We start from the raw sequence: 26,392 nt of genomic DNA on the forward strand, positions 1-26,392 counted from the left end.
ATGTCTGTGTGAGGGTTCTAGATCTCCTAGAACTAGAGTTACAGACAATTATGAGCTGCCATATGGGTGCTGGGAATCGAACCTGGGTCCTCTCGGAAGTGCAGCCAGTGCTCTTTATCACTGAGCCATCTGTCCAGCACCCCTTTCCCCTTATTATTATTTTTGTTTGTTTGTTTGTTTTAAAGACAGGATCTCACCATACAGCCCTGCTGTCCTGGAACTTACTATGTGCACCAGACTAGCCTCAAACTCAGAGATTCACCTGCCTCTCTTTCCCAGTGCTGAGATTAAAGGCTTGTGCCATTATGCCCACACTTCTTTCTTCTTTAAAATTTGTTTTTACTTAAGTGTATGTGTGTGTTTCTGTGTCTGAAACAAACCAAAGGCTGGGTGTGAGTACCCTGTTTTTGGGCAGAAGTGCTGCAGACAAAGAATAATAAATCCCCTTCCTAAGGCCTGGAGAGAGGAGTCTACATACCAGGATCTACAGGCAGGAGTGGTAATGCATAATGCATGACTGCAGACTTAGTGCTCTGGAGGTACAGGCAGAAGGGCCAGGAGTTCAGGGACAGTTTCAGCTACATTAGAGGTCAGCCTGGGCTATTATACCCTGTGTCAAAAAGGAAATGAGCACACAAAAACCATGTCATGATCTAAGGCACAAGGCACAGTGTGGGTTTTTGGCTTGCATATACTATGTGCTTTGCACATAGTGTGTGTGTGTGTGTGTGTGTGTGTGTGTGTGTGTGTTTTATTGGGGAGGCTCTCATTTAGCTAAGGCTGGCCTTGAACTCAATGTGTAGTGGAAGCTGACCTTGAGCCCTAATTTGCCTTGTTTTATCTCTGAAGTGCCAGGATTAGAGGCTTGAATTACCTGTTTCCTATTTTTCTGAGACAGGGTCTTGCTGTGTAGCTAAGAGTAGTCTGGGAGTCCCATTCCTGCGTCCCCTTCAGGTCTAGGACAGGTATACCACAGGAAGTGGGATGCACCATGAAGGCTGCTTTTGGAGTTTGGAAGAAGAGTTCAGCATTTCACTCAAGTCACCCAAATAAAATTTTTTTTTTTTTTTTGAGACTGGGTCTTACTATGTAGCCCTGGCTGTCTTGGAACTTGTTATATAGACCAGGCTAGCTTCATGTGCCTGCTTTTGAGGCCTCTTGAGTGCTGGGATTAAAGATATGTGCCACCATACTTGGCTTCACTCAATTAACTTTTAATGGGCACATGAGAGAGAAAACCCATGCATGAGCTGCTTTTCATGTGGTCACAGGCCATACCTGAGAGCTCACTAGGCCAGGCCCTAGGCGAAAGCCCACCTTATGCATACCCTCCTAGATTATTAGAGATGAAGGTACAGCTGTCCTTTCACCCCCAGGTTCACAGATAACATGGTAGTGGGTTCTGTTAAACTTTAGAATGTGTTCCCTGAGTTATTACACTGAAGAAAACTGTCACAGGGTTGTGAGAGCTGTGAAATGTCAGAAGCTTTAAGGTCAGCAACATAGTGAAATAGCTTAGTGGGCAAAGGTGCTTGCTCCCAAGCCTGACGACTGGTGTTCGGTTCTTTTGATCCGCATGATAGAGGGGAGAGAACGAATGCCTGCACACACACATTATCATCCCTAACTGCCCCACCCCACAATTAGAAAAAAAAAACAAAAACAAAAACCAGCAGAACATCTGAATGGTGCTTTCATAACCCACAAGAGTAAATCATCACTCAGAGAACTCCCACAAAGGATGAGAATCTGGGTGTGATGGTGTGTGCCTGTACTAGCGTTTGGAAGCTCGGGGCAGGACTGTGAGCTCTAAGCTGGCCCAGAAAACTTAGACTCTGCCTTAGAATAAACAACAGCAGCAACAACAAAGTTACCGGCCAGCTAGGGCTGAGACCCTGTCTGAAAAATACAAAACGAACTCCCAAAATGTAAGACAGTATTTTAAGATCACAATATTCACCAAACTGGCCAACAGATGTGGAACAGTGTGTATACTATGTCCAGGAGAAAGCTCCCCCTGTGCACAAGACCCCACGAACTGGCCAGGCATGGTGGACACAAAGATGGATCAGATTATGGGCCACGTTAGCTTCCTCAATAGCCAGTCCTTGCCCACCTGAGCTTGTGACAGAACAACCCTGTGACTATCCGCTAATGGTTTTGGAATGTACTAAGAGACCACTAGAGCTGCCGCCAGCCCAAAAGCTACAAATGCACCTGAGGCCCAGGGCAGAGACCGACCTGCGTCTCCATGAACACATTTGGAACATGATGTTATTTTGTTCTGGAGCTGTTCTCACAGTGAAACATGGTATTTGGGGAATGAATCTGTCCCTGGGCTATGGTCACTCATATTTGGCTAAGGAATAAATTATCTCTTATTCCCTGAGGGGTGAGAGCTATGTTTTTGCATTGACAAACCGCTATTAAAATCCCAGAAGCCTGTTTTTTATGTCTGTCCTAGTGTTTTTCTTGTTTTGTTAATAAAATTATTTTTTTTCTGTTTTTCTCAATTAAAAAAAAATCCCAGAAGTCTTTCTTGTTGGAAAAAAATTTAAAAAAGCTGATTTAAAAATTTACATGAATTTTAGGAGCTAAGAATATAAAAGTAATCTTGAAACAGAATGGAGCTGGGAGACTCTTATTTTTAACTGAGAATGTATTGGATTTGCTTTCTGTTTTGGAGAAACAGAAAGGGGTCCTCAAGGTTCCCAGACTGCCTTTGCACTGGTTATGTATTCAAGGATGACCCTGCAGTTCCTCCCGCTCCCACCTCCTGAGTGTTGGGGTTACAGGTATGACCCATCACCCAGTGTTGGGAGGGAGAAACAGGGAGTGACTGCTGACAGGGAGATTTCTCTGCTGGCTAAGAAACAGCTCTGTAATTAGATACTTGCAGTGGTTATACAACTTTGCAAATACAAACTAAACTCCTGAAGAGCATGGTCTATAGAGTCAAATTCTATGATTTATCAGTTCTGCTTCTTTTTCTTTCTTCTTTTTCTTTTTTTATTTTTATTTTTTGGTTTTTTGAGACAGGGGTTTTCAGTGTAGCCTTAGCTGTCCTGGACTCACTTTTATAGACCAGGCTGGTCTCAAACTCTGAGATCCACCTGCCTCTGCCTCCCCAAGTGCTGGGATTACAGGTGTGCACCATCATGCCCTGCTCAGTTCAGTTTCTTTACAAATAGTTTTATTATATTTATTTTTGTTTGTCTATTTTGTGTGTTAGTGTGTGTGCTTCCATGTGTGGAGGTCAGAGAATGTTTGGGAATAAGTTCTTTCCTCATACCACGTGGGACCTGGACTGAACTCAGGCTGTTAGGTTTAGAAGCAGATGCTTTCCCGGGTGAGCCATTTAGCCAGCCCTCAGCAATCCCCCTCTACTCTCCCCCGATATCCCATCGCCCATCCCAGGATAGGATTTCTCTATGTAGTCCTGGCTATTCTGAAACTCTATGTATACCAGGCTGACCTCAAACTCACACAGAATCCCTGCTCCTGCCTCCTAAGTGCTGGGATTAAGGCCACCCCTGGCCTCACCTTTTAAAATTACCTTTTAGTGACTTATTTGTGTGTCGCTTGTATGTGTTCTCTTGCCATGGAGTGTACATGACTGTCAAAGGACACTCTGTGGGGAATCAGTTCTTCCACCACATGGGTCCTGAGGATAGCATTCAGGCTTGGCAGTGGGCACCTTTACCTGATGACCCATCTCGTTGACTCACAATTAAATTTCAATTAAAAAAATACTGACTATATTTTGTTCAGAATGTGGACTGAGCAGGGCCCAGAGCTCTCTGCAGATGTGATGTGAAATGTCTGGGCAGAGATGTTCTTTCCTGGTGCTCCCTGAAATGTAAGCAGAACAGAACACCCTGACCTCGGGTCGTCAGTTCCATGAACTGAGCACAATCTGTGGGATGGAGGAGGCAAGAAGTCTTTTGGAACCTGCCCAATCTTGATGTTATCGACACAGAATTTATAGTCCGAGGCAGGGATACTCTGTGCCATGGGCTCTGCTATAAAAGTCTCCTGATGTCACTCATGAGGGGAGGAAGAACATACAGACTTCAGGAAGTCTACTCTTACTGGGTGGGAGCTACTGAAGCCAGACCCAACACTCCCCGCTCTCACGCCCTTTTATAGCTACAGCCTATAATATGACGGCACTTTACCTGCCAAGAACTGACCTTCACCTTGTGAGGTTGTTTACAAGGGAACAAGCTGAAGATTTGTAGGTGGTAAAGGGATGGGGTGATTCACAGTGAGTTGCTCCAGCACCCCCAACCCTATGGCTCCGGAGTGGAGGAAGGGCCCTGACCTGTGGGAGAAGAAGATGCCTCTGCGCAGGAAGCGGTGGGCTCTCTGGCCAGTGGCTCTCTCTATTCGGTTTACCAGATCTTTTTCAATTTTGCTGCTTCCAAACTGAACTGCAAAAAAACAGCAGGAAACAGAAGCGATGACTCTCACAGATGTCAGAAGACTTAGTAAGCTGTTTCAAGGACCCAAATCTCTTTAGGCTCTGTGCTGTGATCCTTCCCCTCAAAGAAAATGAAAGGATCTTTGCATCAAAACAGCTGGGACTCCAGTCATCAAAACAGGGATGTGCCATAAGCCACAGTGCTGTTTGCCTGAGTAGACTGTGATGGGAACATACCCAGAATGCACTCTGGCTGCCAGTTCTCATGCATGAACACATGCGTGTGTGCGCGCGCGCGCACACACACACACACACACACACACACACACACACACACACAACTACCCCAGAGTACAACACAGCTATGAAACAAAATGGAATCCTATTCTCTGTAACAATAGAGATAAATCCAAAGGGACAAAGCAGATCAGCAATGCACAAAAGATCAATTACCACAGGATCCCATCCTATGTGGATCTAGGGAGCGAACAAGGCTGGGAAAGAGAATGGGGAGAGGCTGATCACAGTGAGGTTACCACCAGCAATACTGTAATGTGTATTTCACAATAACTACCAGAGAGGACTGTGAATGTTCACTCCACAAAGAAATAAAATTGTTGGTGGTGATAAACATGCTAAACACCTGGATTTTGTCATTACCCAGGGTGCGCATGTATGCAAAATCATCCTGTCTGAAGAATGTACACAATTACTGTGCCGACTAAAAGTGCTTGTATAAGTGCAGAGATTTGGAAACACTAATGGGATTGACATAGTAAACATAACACTACTAAACACTGAGGCTGCTGTGAGGGAAGAAGGTGAGGACTTACCAATAAGCTTGTCATAGTCGATGCCTTTTGCACTGCTTGTCCGTACTGTCCATGGGTCCACAAAATCCTCACTGGCTTTTGTGGTGTCTTGGTCACTATTATTCCCAGCTGTTGGGTTCCCTGGAGGGCAGTCAGCCTTGTAATCCTCGCCCATGGTGGCTTTATAGCTCATTTTTAATGACAACAACATCTTTACTGCAGAATCAATCTCATCCTAAAGGGATAAAAGGAGAATGCTCAAAATGCTGACAAAACTAACACCTGCTGAAAACCAGTTAGGTGGCAGGCACTGTGCTAACGACTGTCACAGGTTACCTTGTGTAATTCTACAACCTTGACAAATGCCTGCTGAGAAGTGTGAGAGCCAGGGATCTGTCCTCAACAGGCAGGAAGCTAGGCTCAGGGTTATTTCACCTTTATTTGGTACTCTAGTGCTCTGATTATGACCCAAACCACACGGGATACTGGCAGAGCACACTACTCTTCATGATAAGGTTAATATGCTAAAGCTCCTTAAACAACACGATGCCAGAGAACACGTGTGGCAGCTCCTTTCACAGTGCTCAGAGTGCATCCTGCACTGATACATCCTGCACAGATTAAGACGAGAATTTATAGACACAACCAAAGAGGCCAGAAGAGTTGTGATGGCAACTCAAATACATGTTCTGAAAGCAGATAAACACAAGGGAAAAATGTAGGCCTCCAGGGATGCACAGAAATAGGTACACCACTAGATGGTGGAGTCTATTTTTTGTGGGGGAAGGGGCTTTAAGACCCCTTGGTGTATAGTTCTGGCTGTCCTGGATCTAGCTTTGTAGATCAGGCTAGTCTCAAACTCACAGAGATCTGCCACCTGTCTAGCAGGTGCTGGGATTAAAGGCATGCACTACCATGTCCAGCTGATGGTGGAATCTTAATTAGGTTATTTCTTTTTAAGATTTATTTTTATTTGATGTGTATGAGTGTCTGCCTGTACGTATGTGCACTACATGTGCCTGTGGAGGCCAGAAGCGGGCATCAGGCATCCTAACATGGGAATTATCTTTGTGAGTTGCCATGTGGGTGCTGAGAACTGAATCCAGTTAGTTCCTCTGTAAGAGCAGCAAAAGCCTCTAACTGCTAAGCTGTCTATCTAGCCAGTTACTAGGCTATTTCTATTGTCTCCATACCTACTGTTCCTGTAGCTCTAGTAGTTGGGAGATGAAGGTAGGAGGATCAGGAATTCCAGGGTATTCCGGATTATTTAGGAAGTTAGAGGCCAGTGTGGGTACATGAGACTTTATTATAAAAATAATAAAAAAAAAAAGAAAAAATAAAAGGAACAAAAGCAGCAGCAAATGTAAGCTGTATCCTTGGGCTTTGTGAAAACCTACTGAAGACCCTTCTTTTCTAGGTGCTCACAGTGGCCACCCCAGGAGCTTAAAAGAGCAGGCCTAATTAAGGCGATCAAATCATGTTGTGCCCTCAAGCTCTAGACTGGTAATTGGCATAGCTGGATTAGACCACAAAGACTACACAGTCTAATTTGCTTGCCTAGGGAAACACAAATATTTCCACTTGGAATTTATGCAGCATGTACTATAAATGCGGCTTCCTGGGGAAGAACCACTGTGACTCCAACCTCATTTAGAGAGCTGTTCACTGGGCACAGCACCCTGGCCAAAGAGGGCTAGGACTTTGTAGTGATCAGTGCTTTAAACAATAAAATTACCTAGAATTTGTTATTAGAATGAGTTTGCTTCATACAATCAATAACCCCCTGACTATAGTTCACAAAAGAGAGAAAATGCCTTCATGGGGTAGCTGCTCACTGTCTCAGCAGTCCTAGGCTCAGCACTGGAAATAAAATAAGTGTTTAACAAGTTTAATATGCAGAACTATCTGTGGGCAGACTTGCCTTGCTCTGAAGTACACAATTGGCATAATTGGCATGTTTTTTTCACTGACTATCGACAATTCATACTCTATTGAATCTGATTTTGAAAGAAAACATTTAACCTTGTCCTTCCTCAGAGAACTTCTGTAGCCTGGAAAAAAGTGACATCATACTTGCCCGGCTATCTTCCTGTTTCAGTGTAGTGTGGGCCAGGACACAGAGACTCAACTTAAGGCCAGTGTTCTAGCGGTGCCACATTCATGAGACCAGAGGCAGGTGAATTTCTGTGAGTTCCTGAATAGTCAGGGCTACATTGAGACCCTGTCTCAGAATGAGAGTGAAAAAAAAAAAAAGTAGTACTAATTAAAAAAATTGCTGTGTTATTTGGATTTAGTGTTAAGCTGACAGAAATACCACTGTTAACCTTCCAAAGTAGGTGTACAGGGGAAATGATCAGTACTTGGGTCTTTTATTTATTTTAGGTTTTTGCCTGAAGACCATTTAGCCCACCCAGTGAGTAACTGTCTTTCTGGATAATCAAGGTTTTGGTCCCTTCTATACCATTTACCACATACTTCCTTTAAGATGGAATGGCATACTCCGGTCAATGATCAGCAAAAGCTACAGGGCTGAAGATGATGGACGGCACATAAACAGAGTTTTAAAAAGAAGATAGCTGGATAGGAAGCAGCAGAAGAGGATGCCATGGAGGCCTAAGAATGGCGGTACCACAAGATCATCAAGTGCTGCTATTAAAGATGCAGGCTGACTAGCTCCTATATTATATGCCAGCAAGTCCCTAAGAAGGCACAATCCCAGAAGACAGAGAAAACAGGAGGAGGGTGGCTGCTACAAGACCCAGAAGGTGGGAAGTTCAGGGGCAACTGACAGACTGAGCACATGAGAAAAACAAATGTTGAGAAGTGCTGGCTAGGTGGGCAGTGACTCCACTTCATATTGTGCAAAACTGAGACTTAGGCATCGCTGATGGAGGGAAGTAGGTAATAACAGGAAAGCTGCCTCAGGTCTGTTCAAGAAGTAGTTCAGCTCATGCCTGGGGGCCCATTCCATCCAGAAGTTTCCATGGGAAGAAGACAGCAGAATGTACAGCGAACTGCTACACACAACAGTGGGCTGGGAAGCATACCAAGAGCAGTCTGAGACAACCACTTTGTCCCACTTAGTGGAGGCTGTGGCAGCCACTCATGCTCCCAGACAGCAGCTCACTGAAAATATTATCTCTAAGGAAAGAGGTTGAGACTCTGAACAAAGATCCCCTAACAAAACAAGACTGACAGCTATCCAGGAAAGAGGCCACATACAGAGAACGTCTCCTCATGCTGTGAGTGGCAGCTGACAATGGTCTCATCACATAGTAAATGACAGCTGATAGTTGTCCTCAAGGCTTGAGTAGATGGCATGAGAGCACACATTTGAGATGCCTGTGCTTTGGGAGGGAAGAAACTCGCCTGAAATACATGGGTGCCCCAAAGGAGGCAGAGAGCACCAGGAAAGGCACCATTACTACCTCAGGGAACTACGGAACATGCCAAAAGGATGCCTGGGAGTCTAAGATGACAGGACAAACGGAAGACAGTATGGAGGCTAAGGTGAGGAAATAGCCCTGGAACAACTGAAAGAAATGGAAAACAGCAGGCAAAAAATAAGAAAACCAGATGAGCATTTTCTGACTTAAAAACAGAAAAGACAAAGTACCAAAGTGATCACAGAAACAATATGACTTCTGAGAATTAAAGTTTGCAAGGACCATTGGTCCCAGGAATATCAGAGCACTGGACCACAAAGGGCCCCAATGTCCGTAGACAAAATGTACTGACAAACAATGATGAGCCACAGTGACAGCATTCCAAGGAAAACTGGGTGCGGTTTCCCATCACTCTAATGTCAGCAACTGGGAGGCAGAGGCAGGAAGATCAGAAGTTCATGGTTATCCTTGCCATAGTAGGATGAGGCAAGGCAGGGCTACACAGAACTCTGTGTCAGACAAAATGAAACAAAGAACAGAATTCTAAGGAAAAGTTGCTTCCATTTCAGAACTCCATACTCAGCTTAGCTATCTATCAAACCTTAGGGAAGATAAATATACTTTCAGGCATGCAACTCAAGGTTTTTTCCTTTTTCTTTTAATATTTTTTTATTTTTATTTTTAAATCATTTTATACATTCACTTGTATCCCAGCTGTAGCCCTCTCCCTCTTTCCCTTCCAATCCTCCCCTCCTTCCCTCATCTCCCTGCCCCCTTCCGAGTCCACTGAGAGGGGGTGTCCTCCTCTCCTTCCGTCTGGCCCTAGCTTATCAGGTATCTTCAGGATGGTTGCAATGTCCTTATCTGTGGCCTAGCAAGACTGCTCCTCCCTCAGGGGGGAGGGGAAGCTCATGAGTTCATGTCAGAGACAATTCCTGTCCCCCTTACTAGGGAACCCAGTTGGATACTGAGCTTATCATGGTTTTTTTTTTTTTCCTTTGAGGACTTTTTTTTTTTTTTAATTAGAAGATTTATTTTATCCAAAGAGAGTAAAGCAGAGATAGAATATAACATGAAGACCCAGCAGTCTAAAGGGAAATTGGTGGAGGTTCTGCAAGACTGCCCAAGAAATTGCTTTTACACAGTAGCTGCTGTGTGTTGAGATTCAACAAACAGGGCAGAGCCATGATAGCCTGACACTGCTTAACAGTGGGGACAGAGTCTGAGGAACCTGTCATTAAGCATCAACCCTGTCTGTGCACTAACCTAGATGGTACAGGCCCACTACCTGTACCTGATTGATGTGACTTGTTGATGCAGTCAAGGGACTGGGCAAACATGGGGCATAGGGGATTTCTGCCAAGGTAGTACTGTTATTTAGTAGGTAGGCATTCAGAACAGCATATCCAGAACAGGCCTGGATATCTGGCCTCGAGGCTGTGACAGTTAGTCCTTACTGTCACCTTGCTTGTGCTTGGAATCACGAAGATGACACTTCTGGGTATGTCTGTGAAAATATTTCCACAGTGGTCTATTCCGTGAGGGAAGATCCACCTAGAACATGGGTAGACCCAACCCATGAGCTGGGGTCTCAGCATCTCCCACCATGAGGGACTGCATCCTCAAAAGGTAAGATAAAAGAAACCTCCTCTCTGAAGTTGATGTTCTGGGTCAGCTATCTGGCTACAGAAATGAGAAAAGCAGCTAAGACAGTGGTAGAACACTTCCTTAATCATGTGCCACTTTCCATTGTCCAGAAACAAATAAACAGCCCCACCCAGAGGAAAGAACAGCAGCCCTCCCCAACAGGAAACAAAAGCTTAACACTATACAACACCCAGCGCTAAATGCGCTGACAACCTATCGGACCCTGGTGTCTTCGACTGGATGGTGCTATGTGGTGCCTTATGGCATGATGAATGGCACAGAAAAGACCAGGCAAACAGAAATTAAGGCAAACATTAACCCCAAAGAAAACAAAAGGAGGGAGGGAAAGGAAAAGAACTCATGCTATACTTGATGGTTCAGCTGTGTTTACATAGTGTAATAACGCCTGTGCTAATAATGCCCTAACTAGAACTGCAATACATCCTGGGAGCTGGGAAGTATGAGTGAAAGCAAGAATCCCTAGCCACAGCCCTAGGCCTGAAATTAAGAAAGGAGGGACACAGTACAAACCTGTACAAAGAATCAACTGCAAGAACTGAAAATATCTGTACATGAGCAGAACTGGGGAGAACAGGCTGAAAGACATTGGGGATGTTGGGGTCTTTACAGCTGTGAGTTCTGTATCCTTGGGTTCAACTAACACAGGACAGAAAATGTTAAGTACAAAAAAATTTTCATTTGTACTGAGTATGTACGGATTTCCATTTTGTCACTTTATTCACTGTCAACTTACAGGATCTAGAAGTGCCCAGAAAATAAACTTCTGGACATGTCTAAAAGGCAGTTTCTAGATAGGGCTAATCAAGCTGGGAAGACACACCCTAAATGCAGGTGGCATCACTTAATCGAGAAAGAGGGTTGAACACAAACATTCATCTCCACCTCCCGACAGTGAGCTAATGTGAGCAGCTGCCTTACACACCTGCCTCTATGCCGTCCCTGTCATGATGGACCATAACCTCAAACTTCGATCTAAAACACTTTTCCTTAAGTTGCTTCTGTCTCACAATTTGTTAGAGTAACAGATTAAAAAAAAAGTAACTAATATACCCTCTAAAGACACAAAACAAAACAAACAAAAAACCTAAACAGACCAAATCAACCAACCAAAACACCCCATAGAGCATCACAACTATTTACACACAACTCACAGTATTACTAACATGGTCTCAAGCACAGGGCAGATCATTTGTGAATCCTATGCTGCTTTATGTGAAGGACTTGGGCATCCATGAATTCTGGCATCTTTGAGGATCAGGAGGTCAATTCCCTACAATACAAAGGCCTCTGAGGCGCAGGCATAAGGACACTGAACTTAACAGACTATGATCAGACAGCTGCGCAGGTGTGGAGCTCAGGTGCATGTACTGGACAGTCCATGGAATCACCTACTTTTGGTGCATTTCCAGCTTTGAGGGACCTCACGTGCTCCCCTTGAGCAGCTATGCTGTTGAACAGCGCCAGTGGAGAGGTGCAGGGCTCACCACTGGGCATGTCTGCCATCTTCTAGGACTGAGGCCTGCAGCTGGCTAGTGAGTAGGTGTGTTCAGCAGTTGAGACAAGACTCTGTGGAGAAAAAAAATGAAATGGGAGATGAGGGTGGGGAGCCATGAGCAGATTGCTAAAGCTGTGTTTTCTTCCCAGTACTCAACCTTTCTTTCAGAAAAACGTGGTAACTGAACTGTAACAGAGAACTGGGTCATAGGATGTTAATGTAAGGCAATGAGGAGAAATTTGGGGTCATGAAAAAGACCTTGTAGCTTCTTCATAAGCAGTAAGTTGACATAGGGTGATGTCTTTGCTCCCATCTAGTGCTCAGAAGAGAGGAATACATGTTTGCTTGGGAAAAACAACACACTTTAGTAAGGTTACATTCACCAGACCAAAAGACACTTTGCAAAGTCTTATTTGTTCTTTAGCTTTTCTGCCCTGGGAGCAAACTGTCAGGCCTTTGCAGACATAAAGATCACAGTAATGCCACAACAGCTTCCAGCTGGCCACAGCAAGCTCCAGGTGGAGGCCCTCTCTGTTGTGAGCTCTAGACTGCTAAGGTCATGAGCTTGCTGTTACATACCTACACCTTCTGTCTACCAGTCACTCTCTGGAAAGGATGGGGACCGGGCTACCTGGAATCCTGTTGGGTCAGTCACTTCCTGATCCATAAAAAGGCAACTCTCTAGGAACTTTTTAACTTACCTCAAGGGCTGTTATAGAAACCAAAGAGAAAAAACCTGACACAGGACCAGGCCGCAGAGTGGAAGATGCAAGTGCATTCCAGTCTTGTTATTCCTGGGCTTGGGAGTGAGGGCTTGAGGGATCCACCCAACTCAGCGTCATATGACTTACCTCAGAGGAGACGCAGCTGATGGCTGGAGCACTCTGCGTACCCTGACCTGGCACCTTGGTCTAAGTTCCTCTATGCACCAAATCACCTGAGCCTCGCCAGAGTCTTGTGACAGATCTGTCTTCCCCATCTCATGAACAGAGAAGTGTGAGGTCGAAGAGGAGTGTGCTGTGTGACAGTATTCTTGAGGAGACACGAACAAATGTCTCCTCACCTCTGATGAGTACAGCTACCACCAAAGTCCAAGGTGGTGAGCCAGTCAGTGTTGTGTTCCTCTGGACCCCCACCCCACTTTGAACCAATGACTTTTACTGGGTGGGTGACGAAAAGGCAGCTGTACCATCAAGGTCCACTGAGCATGGGTGACGGCTCACGGAAGTCAGTCACCTGAAGTGCACTGCAGAGCCTGCAGGCCACTCAGGTGCTCTGAGCCTCTCCTGGCCAGCCTGGGTCCTGGGAGAGGCTCTCTCAGTAGTCCTCATTGATGATGCAAGCTTGGGGGTGGGGAGGAACCTAGGCAATCTAGTTAGTTTCTGGGATTTCCTGAAGCTATTAAGTTGTTTACTTTCTCAGTTTAATGAGCTTCCCTCCTGTAGGATAGGGCCTTTACTCCCTGTCAACATCCTGTGCCATAACAAGCCTTCCTGTAGGATGGAAGGTTTCACCTGGGGGAAACTGCTACAGAACCGATAGACACAACCTAGAACAGTGGTCTCAGCCACTGTCCCCCACCTACCTACCTCTCAAGAGTCAGATGCACAGTGGAGATGCCATTTGTTGGTATTTATCCATTTGTTGAATTTTCTTAACACCACCATTTTCATATAAGTTAAAGCACTCATAATACCTCAAAAGGATGGGGCAGCAGCCATTGGGAATCATCCCACCTGATTCCCAGAAAGGGAAGTCTGCTGAGAGACTGACTTGGAGAGTAAGGCCCTGTGGCCCAGGGAGGAGGAAATGTGGAAGCCAGGGAGTAAGAAGAAACTGCTTTTCTGTGAGTATATTTGCTTGGATCAGATGATAATAATGAATGCAATAAAAATTACTTCTAGACACAAAGGGTTAAGTGATTCCAGTCTAGAATTTCCAGTGTCTTGGAAGAAGCTGTAATTGTACATCCTGTTAGCTCAGGGGAGCCACAAGAATCTGCCTGAGGTTCAAACCTAAAGCCTAAGTCAGGCTCTCATGTCAGGGCCCATCTCAGTCATAGCTGATCCTCCTGGTCAAGATGTCTCCTCCTCCTTTGGCCTCGCTCTTTCCCAGTCCCTGTAGCAAGAGACCACTCTCACCCAGTGACCCTGGAACATTCTTGTCCTACCTTTGTTGTGGCACTTCCTTGACTGCTGAGTTAGTTTAATCTTAACTACGGTGAGGGTGTGGGTCAGCTTTATGTCCGTGTATTTCTAGTATCTGCTATGAATGACTTTCCTAAATCATTAATTAACCTTTTCCTCTAGGTTGGTCCTTTACATTATCTTTGTAAGTACAGATTTTGATGGGTATGGTGACATACATTGCTAATTCTAGCTGAATAGGAGGACTGTGGTAAATTTTAGGCTAGCCTGGGCTACAGAGAGTGAGTTAGTGGGTTTAATGTCAGCCTGGGGTTATACAGTAAGACCCTGTCATCACCCCGCCCTTAAAAAAACCCTCAAATACAGCAAACATAAAAATAGCAGTGTTTGTCTACTTGATAGTTAAGTCAGTCAGGACTAAGGCTACTTCTAGGGTAATGCTCTGACACTGAGTCACACTCTCTTCTCTGAGACCTGGGAGAGCCAGGCAGACCACCTGAGCCTCCCCCAGGTCTTAGAGCTGTAGTTCGGTTTCTTTGCCCACCATGACAGCTGCCCTGTTGCAGTTATCCTGGAGCTTCTCTTTGTTTACCCTGCTCCTCCACAAATGTGGGGCTCTGTAAAGATTGCAATCAGCTGTGGTTACAATTACTACAGAACCTGGGCCAGCTAGTCTTGCTTCACACTGTAGCAGGGCTGGTAGCTGGTGTATCAGTTAGGGAACCAGATCTGGATTCAGGTTCCATGTTGTAGGAGAATACCTACCTCTTTAAGTATTAGAATTCTAACTTGGAAGAGGCATATAAACTAAATTAGATATCTCCTGATCATTCATGATCACAACTTAAAATGTGTGTGTGTGTGTGTATGTGTGTGTGTATAGTGCATGAGGGAGAGAATGAGGGTGATCAAGAGAGTGAGAGGCAATTTCTGGAGTGAATGCTCTAGGAATGGTTGAGACAAAACAGTTACCGTCTTCCTTACTTCATGTAGTCACACACTTACCTGTGTATTGTGTGAAGTGTTCTCCCCATCCTCCTGTAAGTCTACCTGTTAACTTTTAGAATTAAGCCTAACTTCAGACGCTTTTAGCCCTGAGCTCTTGAGCCTCTTAAAGTACATCAACATTTGCAACATTTGTTGGATGTCTGAGGGTTTAAGGAATGCTCATGTTCACCATCTTTATGGAAAAGTCCAGGTTGCCAAAAGGTTAAGGACCACTGTCTTGAGGACTTACAACATCAACTCCAGATGAGCCGATATTTTATACAACTAATGCAATATGGAGAAAGAAAGAGGATATAACCAGGAAGTAATCTATTATCAGTGTAACAAAAGTACTGGATTGTAAAAAGTCAAACTGTCCAGAGCAACCACAGCAAGCCTTTGATGAGAAACCTACAAGGGCTCCTCCACCCTAATAGGAACTCTGCTTCTATGGATCACGTGGGCTCTTAAAGACAGTGGGCACATTACAACGTGAACAGAAAGAAATGAGGACAAAACCACAGAATAGGACCTACAGAATCTGCAGCCTGAGGGAGGAAGGAGAGCAGCTTGGGAAGAGGATGGCCTAGGAAAGTTTCTAGATACCTTGGCACTGTGGCCTCAAAGAGTAGGTAACAAGAGCTTCAGAATGACACGGTCCCAGAAGACAAAACGTCTTTAGAACAAGCAGTTCATTACACTGCTAAACTCAGGGTTAGAGGACGGTCTGCCTAATGACAGCTATTTTCCCTCCAAAGGCATTGGGGATTGAACCGGGAGCCCAGAACATGTGAAGTAAGCCTTCTAACAACCAAACTACAAGAACAGCCCCGTGAGCGCTACCTGAAAAGAGAAAGACACTAATTTACAAAGACATTAGAGATTGGGGCTCTGAAGAGGCTGAAGGGCAAGCTCTGAATGCAAACTGGCCACTGGGCATCCACTGTATCTACTCCTCAAAACCAGGGCATCACCCGAACTTGGGTCAAATAGATGAAATAAATGCACAATATCCCAATCCTCACACAGGCCCTCCTCAATTCTTCATCACTTTCATATAAGGTAGGTAAAAAAAAAACAAAAAACAACCAACCAACCAACCAACCCACTACTACAACAGAAAACAAGCTTCAAGCCTAGCCAAGAAGGCAATACGTACCCAGGCTCTATGGAGTCTGAGGTCTCTGGTCACTCTGGACTTTTGAGCAGATGAGAATGCCCAGCCAGGGTGGAGGTCTTTAATACTCTCTCTTTTTTTCCCCTTTCAGTTTCTCTTTTTTTTATAAGTCTATTGTCTTGCTTTCCTGCCTTCCCCACCCTTTCAGTTTCCTTCATTGAGAGGTTTCTTAGAAATCACTCAGGTTATCAGAAACAGTTTAGCCACTTGGCCAGCTTCCTTAATTAGCAAGTCCAGTCAGTGGCTGCTTGGGCTGGGGGAGGAGGAGGAGAAAAGAGGGGGAAGTTCAGACCAATCAAACTCTCAAGATGCCAGAGCTACTTGCCATTGCATCAGCTGTCCCTTTCTTCAGGCTGACCGCCATGTGACCTCCCCACCCTCTTCCTTTCCTGCCCCCACGCCCACAACATCATTGCAACTGTTTGTAGTGTGGCGACAGATGGGGCGGGCAGGTCAGCCTGTACATTCCCTGAGGCAGTTCTGCTCTGAAGTGGTGCACTGCAGCGGAAAGATAGGAACTCGGAGCTCACAGAGCACCAGCTTTTAATGTTGGGTATAGTAAGCTTGCTATGAAACCTAGACAAGCAGCGTTACTTCTCTGCTTCTCCCTCGGATTTCTCATCTATGAAATGCGCCTTCTTAACACTTCGTGGAGGGGACTGCTGGCGATCCTACAGGGCAAAGCCCAGGCGGTGGGAAACGATGACAGGCTGGGTGGGCGGCGCCGCCGCCGCAGCCTCCTCTCCCCACGCGGTGCTGGTGCCCAGCTAACAGCGAGCCTGGTTCAGAGCTGGACCCTCTGGGCTCGGTGCTTGGGAAGCAGCCCACGGCCCTGGTGCCACCTTGGCGTCCCTACCTCGCTCCCGGCGCAGTGGCCACCCTCTTCTCACTTAGCCGGTCCCCTCCAGCCACACCAGTCAGCACCGTGGGCTCAGCTACCGGTACCTCCTGGGCGTCCGCAGAAACACCATCCGACCAGAACAACTTCCGGTCCTGGCATAACGCCATTGGCTGTCCATCCAGGGGCGGGGCAGAGCACGTATCTGATTGGCTGAGGTCCCCGGCTTCGTGGTGGAACGCGACTGGGCGGCCCGAATTCTGGCCGGACCGCTGTAGGGGTGTACTGAGCGCTTCCGTGTGTGTGGTGAGCGGCGGGCCGGGGCGGGAGGGGGCCGGGACCTGGCGGCGGCGTGCTTCTGTCTTCTTAGCGCAGGGCTCAGTTCGCCGCTCGCCTTCCGTTTCTTCCCGTTTCTCCCTAGAGTGCTGTGCTCTGAACTCTTTATCCATTACTGTTGACAGCTTGGCTGACTTCTTCATCCTTCAAAACCCGGGTCTGGTGTTAATCTTTTTGTTTCCCTTCGTGGATCTGTAGCCTCCGGGGCAAGATCCCGTGTTTTAATTTCTGCCCACATCAGATCCAGCATAGAGCTAAACACAGAGTAGGAAACTAGGACTTGTTTGTTGAACGGGAAAAATCCTGTTTTTCTTAACTTCCTTAGCCCCCTGTCCCACCAACTTGTAGTTTACAAATACGACTAGATTGAGGATTCTTGAACAGTGAGAAAAACACGTAAAAAACCTGTCCTATATATCTGTGCCCCCTTTAGTTAGTTTGTTTTTTTTCTTCAGTCCTATTAACGTTTTCCCCATTTAGCCTCTTCCTGTTGGTTTCATCACGCCCTCCTTTCCCAAGGCATTTTTAGCAACTTGGGTACAAAGTTGTAACCATCACCTCCTAAATTGTGAGCATTCCCCTCAGCTCTCAGCCGGCTTCCTGAATCATGTTTTCCTGAATCATGCTTGACTCCTCCTGATTGTCATTGGTTCTGTTGTTTAGTCTCAGCACTGTGATCACCTTGGTTCACTCAACCTGTCCAGAGTGTCACACAGGTGTAAGTCTCCACCGAGGCCTGTCTCTGCTCCATGGAAAGATGAAGCCCTGGGCCCAGCTGCCCTACTCGAGTTTCCTTTTCTCCTTTTGAGTTCACATGCCATGACATCTGGCTCACTAATGGAGTGGGGCATGTATTTGTCTCCCTATGGCTTATGAGTGCTGAGTAAAGGGCATCATTTACTGTTTTGCCTGCTGTGGCAGATGTTGAGTGCGTGAATGAAATGTCCATGTGGTGCAGTGTGCATCAGGCATCCAGGTTCTTGCAGGCATGCCGACATGCTGGGTGGAGCTGAGGGGCCACACTATGCTCTGATCTGCCTTAGGCCTCTCTGTGAGTCCACCGTGCAGGTAACTGTGTGGCTGTAAATTCCCAGCTTGTGACTGAGCTTTATGTAGCCCGGTGGGTGGGAATCTGATGGGTTCCATTTGAGGAACCAGGAGATTGGCCTCAGATCCCTGCTGAATATGTAAAGATCAAATTATTTGTAGAGCATGGTTCTGTTTGTGTGTAATTAGTTCTCAGTGTGATCTTAGTTTGGTTGGAGAGTGGATGGCTAGTTTTAGAAGTCCTTTTCAGACCGTGACTTTAAATGTGGACGATGTTACTTGCCTCGGTTCAGCTGCTCGTGGGAACGGTAATTACAGACGTTGAATGACAACAGACTTGTATGGCAGTAGAGTTCTTAGATGAATAATGTCATTAGGAGATAGATATGGGCTTGGGTGGGATGCTGCAACCCAGTGTATGACCTGGCATTGTGATGTTTACCTGTAATCCCAGCACTCAGAAGGCTGAAGCAGGAAGATTGTAGAGTAGACTACCCTGGATTACAGAGTGAGGCTTTGTTGTAACAGAATGGGGCTAGAGAGGTACCTGTTAAGAGCACTTACTTTGAAATCATGAGGACCAAAGTTCAGATTTCAGCACCCCTCTAACAAGCCAGGCATTACACACTTGCCTGTAACCCAGCCCCTAAGCAGACAGGGACAGGGAAACCATGCCTCAAAGAAATGGGTGGAAAGTGAGAAGAGGACACAGGATTCCATTTTCTGTGCTCCTTGTACAGGTTTGCACATGCCCATACGTATGGGTACACTCACACAGTACACTTACAAATAAATACAAGAGCAAGCTGGTCCATGGCCTGGGCTTGCACCCTGTCCCACCCTGCCCTCTGCTGGCTGTGATATGCTTAGCGTCTTTATTTTCTTCCTGCCTGTACTGGCTGTTCTCTTCATGGAATTAAGATACTAAATTCTAGATCAAAGCATCTCTCTCTCTCTCTCTTTTTTAAAAGATTTTTATTATTTATACAACATTCTGCCTGCACAGCAGATCTTACTATAGATGGTTATGAGCCACCATGTGGTTGCTGGGAATTGAACTCAGGACCTTTAGGAAGGTGAGTGTTATTAACCTCTGAGCCATCTCTCCAGCCCTCAAAGCATCTCTTACTGAGAACTAGCTGATAACAATTTGTGATGATGGCTCAGAATTCCAGGAAGAATCTTTAAATGAAATCCAGTACTTCTTGAACCTGTGTATTTGGGGTGAAACAAACAAATTTGGATGGCATGATCAGAATTCCTTTTGCCATACTTGGGTAGACTGGTGCCTGAGGACCCAACCCTGGGCTTTGTGCATGCCAGGTAGGTGCTCTGCTGTTGCTGTACTTCTTCAGAAGTATGTTTTTAAAGACAGGGTCTTTCTATGTATCCTAGAGTGACATTGAATTCATAACACTCCTGCCTCAGTCTCACGAGTGTTGGGCTCACAGGTGGGTGCCACCATACCTAGCCCATTGTTGTTGTCTTCCTCTTCTTCTCCTTCTTTTCTTCTCCTTCTCTTCTGCTTTGCAGTGATGAGGGGCAAACCCAGAACTCTGCATGTGTTAACCCTGCATGTGTTAAGAGTTCTATCAGCAAGCCTCATCCCAAATATCCCATACAAGTTTCTATTTAAAAAAATTGTATGTTCAGCCAGGTAGTGGTAGTGTATGCCTTTAATCCCAGAACTTGAGAAGCAAAGGCAGGCAGGTCTCTGTAAGTTTAAGGACAGCCTGGTCTACAAAGCAAGTTCCAGGATAGCCATAGCTACACAGAGAAGGCCTGTACCAGACTTTATTTTTTACGTGTTCTAACTAATTATGTCTATTGAATAGGAAATTCATTTATTTTTAAATATTACTGAGGTTTTTATATATTCTTTAACATTTAAATTTGGGTTAGCATATGTATCTCCCCAAACATCATTTCCTTTTAAAAATATTTATTTATGTATGTGATGGGATGAAGGCATGCATGTCAAAGCACACTTGTTGAGGTCAGAGGACAGCTTTCATGAGTTGGTTTTCTCTTTCCACCATGTAGGTTCCAGGGCTCAAACTCCAGTCTTCAGGCTTGGCAAGCAAGCACCTTTAATCTACTGAGTCATCTTTCTGGTCCAAACATCATTTAGTTTTTACTTTTCCTCTTTTTAAAAAAAGGTATGCTTTCAGGCTGGGTATGGTAGTACATACCTTTAATCCTATTATTCCAGAGGCAGAGGTAGGGGCAGGGGCAGGGGCAGGGGCAGGGGCAGGGGCAGGGGCAGGGGCAGGGGCAGGGGCAGGGGCAGGGGGATCTCTGTGAGTTTGAGGTCAGCCTGGTCTACAAAATGAGATCCAGGAAGCAAGAGCTGTTACATAGAGAAACCCTGTCTTGAGAAACCAAACCATACCAAACCAAACAAACAAAAACAAACCCAAAAGGTATGCTTTCTATTTTTAATTATTTGTGTACATATATTGTTGGTGTGTGGGTATGCGTACATTAGTTCAGGTAGTCATAAAGTTCAGGAATCCTGTTGAATCCTCAGAAACTAGAGCTACTATTGGTTGTGAGTTACCCAAGGTAGGTGGGGAACTAAATTTGGATCCTCTGGAAGAGCAGTACATTCTGTTAATCACTGAGCCATTTCTCCTGCCCCAAACATCATTTCTGTATGTTGAAATATCTAAAAAAATTTTTTTCAGTTCTTTTGAAAATGAAATCTTTGTTCTTTATGTGTTAGTGTTGGTGGAGTTTGAAGTCTTTGACTTTCAAGAGAACATTCTGCTCTGAAGTACAGAACTATTCTCCCATTCACAGTTGCTGACTCTTGACCTTGTTTAGTTCTAGGAAGTCACCTTTGTGTGTCCACATGGCCTCGCTGGTGGCCTATGATGATTCTGACTCAGAGACTGAGACGGAACCTGCTAGAAGCATGACTGCCGCAGGCCAGAAGAATGGTGCCTCTGGTGTGACCAGACTTTCTTTGAAGAGTTTTGCATCTGGTACAGTGGATGTGACAAAAGAGGGGGCACAGCACACAGGGAACAGTCCTGATAAAGACCCAGATGAAGACCCCAGGGAGCAACGCCTGCCGCTGGCTCGGCTCTGGAGATGTAACCCAGGGTCTTGTCCCAGCCAGAGGCTACAGTGGCCCTCAAAGGAACCTGGTACCACCTTCCCCACCAGTCACCCTCCCCGCCCTTCTCTGTGGATGAGCCAAGCTCCAGTCAGCCATGTGCCCCTGGCAGCTGCCTGCTTAAAGCCAATGAAACCTGCCTGGGATGCCCTCAGCTCATCTCTTCATGTCCAAAGCAAAGTTGAAAGCACCACTGGAAATGCCAGCTCTTCTCAGAGGAAAAGGGGTGAGGACTGTGTGGCTCCCTATATCCCCAAGAGACTGAGGCAGCTACAGGCACCGAATCCAGAAGCCAGTCAGGGCAAAGATGTAAAGCCCCAGGGATCCCCTTCACGGTGTGCCGCAGCTCCCCTCTGTGTGGCTCCCACAGTGTCAGAGTTCATCCAGCCATATTTGAACAGTTCGTACAGAGAGACTACGGTCCCCACAAAAGTGCTTTTCCACCTCCGAGGCCACAGGGGCCCTGTGAACAGCATTCAGTGGTGTCCAGTCTTTAGTAAGAGTCATATGCTTCTCTCTGCTTCCATGGATAAAACCTTCAAGGTAAGATGAGGGAAAACAGTTCTCAGTGGCTGTTAGGAGTAGGGTCAGGCAGGCAGCAGGTGGGCACAGGCTACTTAGTCCCTTTTGGAAATGTCTGTAATTCTCTTTGGTACATTTGAGAGAGAGCGCGCTCTGTGCTCAGCCTCAGCTCTTTGGTCTTTTCTGCTCTGTTTCATCCAAGTGCTGCCTTGCTCTACCATGGCAGTGTTACAGTATGACCAGACGATAAGCATTTTGCAATTATATATATATATATATATATATATGTATGTATATTTAAAATTTGAGACAGGGTTCTCTGTGTTGCTTTTTCCTGGAACTTGCTCTATAGACCAGGCTGGCCTTGAACTCGTAGAGATCTGCTTGCCTCTGTCTCCCAAGTGCTGGAATTAAAGGTGTGTACCACCACCACTTAACATAATACATTATTTTAACCCAAGTATGCCATAGTTCATTTCCTTTCCTGTTGTTGGATATTTTGTCATCTTCCAGTAGCATATTCCCACGAACTACACTGCTGTAAGCATGCTGCTACTTATAAGTGTCCCTGCCAGACCCTGGTATTTATTTAGAGAAGGTGCCCCAAAGTAGTCCAGGCTTGGTTATCATGCTTATAGCCCCTACTCAAGAATGGGCGCAGTGTAAGAGTCACATCTCTCCACAGGCCACAGTACTAAGTATCGTCTCTTTCAATCATTTGCTGATAGGCTCTGATGCCTCTTCTTGCTTCCTCCTTGAGTCTTGGTGAGGCATGATCAGCACTTGAGTTTTGATAATCTAGTTTTGGAGACTTATTTATTTATTGAGGCAAGGTCTCTATGTAGCTTTGGCTGTCTTAGAACTTGCTATGTAGACCAGGCTGGGCCCAGACTCACAGAGATGTCTACTTCTGCCTTCTCTGTGCTGCATTTAAAGGGCACACACCACCACACTTAGCTAGCTTTGGAGATTTTAAAATCAAACAAGTCTGATTTGAGGTCACAGGACAACAAGCTTAGGGGTGGCACCATCCACAATGGGCTGGGTCTTTCTCCATCAATCACTGACTAGGAAAATGCCCATAGGCTTCCCTACAAGTAGATCTTAGGGAGACATTTTCTCAGCTGAGGTTCTCTCCTTTTAGATGACTCTAGCTCGTGCCAAGTTGACATAAAACTAGCCAGCACAATGCCTGAAGAACAACAACTTGCGGCTGGAGTGATGGCTCAGCTGCTAAGAGCACTGGCTGCTGCTCTTCCAGAGGACCCAGGCTCAATTCCCAGCACCCACATAGCAGATCACAACTGTCTGCAATTCGAAGTTCTAGGGGTATCCGACACCTTCATACAGACATTTATGCAAGTGAAACACTGCTGTATGTGAAATAGAAACAAATAAATAAAGAACAGCTAAAGTTGTCCTCTGACTTTCACATGCATGCCCTCATAAACACATGTGCATACCTACATACACACACAGCTACAAAAAACCACCACAAAAACCAAAACCCCTATTGCAGAGCTGGACCCTGTAGGTGTTCATGCTGGCTTCAGCCCACTCTCCTAAGCATTCTCAAAAACTACTTATCTGCGGATTATGTCTTGAGCCCCAACCCACCAACCCAGGGGGCATTTTCTTAAGTGAGGGGAGGAATGCTTAGCAGTGAGCTATGTCTGTGGGTGCTAGTGTTGGATGAACACTTAGAGGTCACACAGGAACTCCTGTGCTTGGCTCCAGCAAGGCTGATGTGTTCTGCTCAATTCTTTGAGCCAGGCTCTGGTGCTTCTGCAGTGCTGGGCCATGTAATCGGTGTGAGCGGTGTTCAGTGTCCTGTGGTAGCTTGTGACCTTCTTGGACTGACCCAGAGCCTTGGTCTCAGTTTTTCTACCCTGAGAGTGATGCACAGAGGCCAGCAGGGCAAGGAGCCTGTCTGAGGGTTTCAGTTGGGCCCAGGTTCCTGGCAGTGTCTGGCTGGCTCTCAAGGTCACAGGATAGCTTTTGTCTTTGAGCTCACCTGATTGTTGGACTTCTTTCCTCTTTTGTCCTTTCTTCTCTAGGTCCTTCCATTTTTGCTTCTTGCTTGGCCAGTTTCTACTGAGCAGTCAAGACCCAGCTCAGAACTAGACTGATGAACAGTATTTTTCTAGTCTGTGGTCTTGGGTTGGGCAGTCTGCCAGGAGCAAGAAATGACTGAGCCAGATGGATGGTCCTTCCTGTTGGAAACCAGACAGTTGACAAGCTGCTTTTATAGCTAGCCTTCCTTCTTCCTACATTTCCCTGTGTACTGTCCAATTTTGAATGCAGAGGTCTCTGCCTTTTGGATGAGCCTGGAAGCAGCCTGGACTCCTTCCCCAGCCCCTCAAGACTAAGGGTGAGAGGCAGCACTCACAGTGTGGAGGAACTTTACAGTGGACTGGCTCTCCTGAAGCTTTATACCCTTGACAAGGCCTCAGGGTTCTCTAGTAGAACAAATACCTACATGAGCTGTGTCCACAGTGTCTAGTGTGCTCATGGCCCCTGGTAGCTGTGGTTCTAGAGTGGGCACTGCAGTCATGTCTCTAGGCCGCTAGAGAGAGGGGAGGGCAGCCTGGCAGATGTGGGGAGCACAAGCGAGCAAGGTGGGAGGTGTTGCCATGGCTATCACGTCTTAAGCCTATGATGCTGCCTCATGGAGAGATCAGAAGTGTTCTCATGGGTACCCACTACCTCTGCACTGATGGGAGGAGGCAGACCTGAGCCCTGTGGAGTTGGTCTGTACCTGAAGACCATAGTGGCAGCTTGGCTACCCTGGGTCATTACTGACAGGAAATTTCCATTTCTTGAACAAGCACTGTAGGCATCCCTATTGCTTTTTGAGGTTTTTGGTGCTGGGGGCTTGAGTTCAGGACCTTGAGTATGCAGGCACATGCTCTACCATGGAGCTATATTCCCACCCCATAATAATCGTGTGTGTGTGAGCACGTGTGTATGTGTACCTGTTTGTGTGTGTGGAAGTGGAGCACAGAGGACAGCTTTGGATATTGTTCCTCACATGCTCTTTTTGAAATAAGGTTTGTCACTGTCCTGGAACTTGCCATGGAGGCTATGTTGGCCAGCTGTTGTGTCTCAGAGATCCACCTATCTCGGTTTCCCCAAAGCTGGATTACAAGACTGTATGACTGCACCTGGTCTTTTCACATGAATTCTGGGAACTGAATCCCTTCCTTCCGCTTGTGAAGCAAGCACTTTATAGGTCGAGTCATCTCTACTCCCTACATCCTGACCATGGCGACTTAAAAACAATTGTTTACTTATTAGTTGTATGTGTGTTGTGTGGGGCACATGTATGCTGCAGTACGTGTGTGGAGGTTAGAGGATAACTTCGGGGAGTCAGTTCTCCTTCCACTATGCCACTTCTGGGCATTGGGCTTAGTGGCCAGTGCCTTTACTTGATGAGCCATTTTGCTCACCCCAAAGATGTTGTTCTTTTAAGACAGCATCTCACTATGTAGCCCCGGCTGTCTTGTAACTCGTGTAGACTAAGCTGACAAGAACTTATAAAGATCTGCTTGTCTCTGCCTCCAGAGTGTTAGGATTAAAGGCAAGAGTCACCATGCTCCATGATGGTTTTTAAAAGAGAGGATGAGCTAGAGCCTTGGCTCTGGGTGTGGTGAGGATGAATGTGCTGGGACTGCTTTGATGCCTCATGGCCAGAAGAGGTCGCAGTTGGCCTGCTTGGGATGACAGAAGCCTGAGTTTAGGACTGTGTGTAGGAGGCTGATGTGTGGCCTGTCCCCAGGGGCATGTGGGCTGGAAGTGATGATGCTAGCTAGCATCAGACTACTTGGCTGCTAGGAAGCTTCAGGGCGTACCCTACCCTCCTGTCTAGTCCCCCGAAAACCTCCAAGGGATGGCCTCAGGGCCAGAGATACTTGTCATAGTTGAGTTGGGTCAGTACTGACCATGGCTGCTAGGATCAGTGTCTCCTGGTTTTCTTCCCACTGAGGGGTCTTGAAAATTCATTCTTCTATAAGGCAGAGGTGAATGTTGAGTTGGAACCAAAGCAGAGGCTTTAATAAGATGTTTGCAGTTTCAGTGACTGGGGTTGTTTGGCAAATGCCTGCTGTGTAAGAGGGACTCCAAGTAAGTTCAGAATGCAGAATGGATAGTAGGAACCAAGGACCTGTAATGGGAAGATGGGTTAGGTTACGGAAGGCTCAGGCAGACACCCGAGGATGGAAGTCCTATCCTAGGCCTGCAGGTGGGTATGCGGCCTGCTGAGCAGCACTGCTTTTTCCTCCCTGATGTCAGAGATGGCTGCAGTTATAAACCAAGCCCCAGAGTACCTAGGAAGTGGAGGTGTTTATTATGTGTGCCCTTGGTCTTTGTGAGCAGTAGGGAAGGTTGGATGTGGACACCTGGGGTAGGACCTGCCATGTGCTGCTGGCGCTCAG

At 46.2% G+C, this 26,392-nt stretch overlaps 2 protein-coding genes across 6 annotated transcripts in view; one reads left to right on the forward strand and one right to left on the reverse strand.

Moving 5' to 3' along the window:
• Wars1 (tryptophanyl-tRNA synthetase 1) overlaps positions 1-17,092 on the reverse strand; it is a 33,440-nt gene extending 16,348 nt beyond the window's left edge. Inside the window, exons 1-4 of one of the 3 annotated variants that reach the window (XM_021642579.2) lie at positions 16,952-17,092; positions 11,682-11,855; positions 5,257-5,470; positions 4,325-4,433 (exon numbers count right to left, since the gene is read on the reverse strand). In XM_021642579.2, the coding sequence (XP_021498254.1) occupies positions 4,325-4,433; positions 5,257-5,470; positions 11,682-11,792 (434 nt within the window). In that variant the 5' untranslated portion in view covers positions 11,793-11,855; positions 16,952-17,092. Of the gene's footprint in view, positions 1-4,324; positions 4,434-5,256; positions 5,471-11,681; positions 11,856-16,077; positions 16,300-16,951 lie in introns of those variants that run through there. The other 2 variants (XM_021642580.2, XM_060388171.1) reach the window with 2 other exon arrangements.
• Positions 17,093-17,150: 58 nt separating this feature from the next.
• Wdr25 (WD repeat domain 25) overlaps positions 17,151-26,392 on the forward strand; it is a 131,079-nt gene continuing 121,837 nt past the window's right edge. For 2 of the 3 annotated variants that reach the window (XM_021642584.2, XM_060388170.1), the window contains exons 1-2: positions 17,151-17,239; positions 21,143-21,980. In XM_021642584.2, coding sequence (XP_021498259.2) covers positions 21,171-21,980 — 810 coding nt within the window. In that variant the 5' untranslated portion in view covers positions 17,151-17,239; positions 21,143-21,170. Of the gene's footprint in view, positions 17,240-20,356; positions 20,476-21,142; positions 21,981-26,392 lie in introns of those variants that run through there. The other variant, XM_060388169.1, reaches the window with a different exon arrangement.

Source organism: Meriones unguiculatus, chromosome 7 (assembly GCF_030254825.1).
Source record: "Meriones unguiculatus strain TT.TT164.6M chromosome 7, Bangor_MerUng_6.1, whole genome shotgun sequence".
Classification (NCBI taxonomy): domain Eukaryota; kingdom Metazoa; phylum Chordata; class Mammalia; order Rodentia; family Muridae; genus Meriones; species Meriones unguiculatus.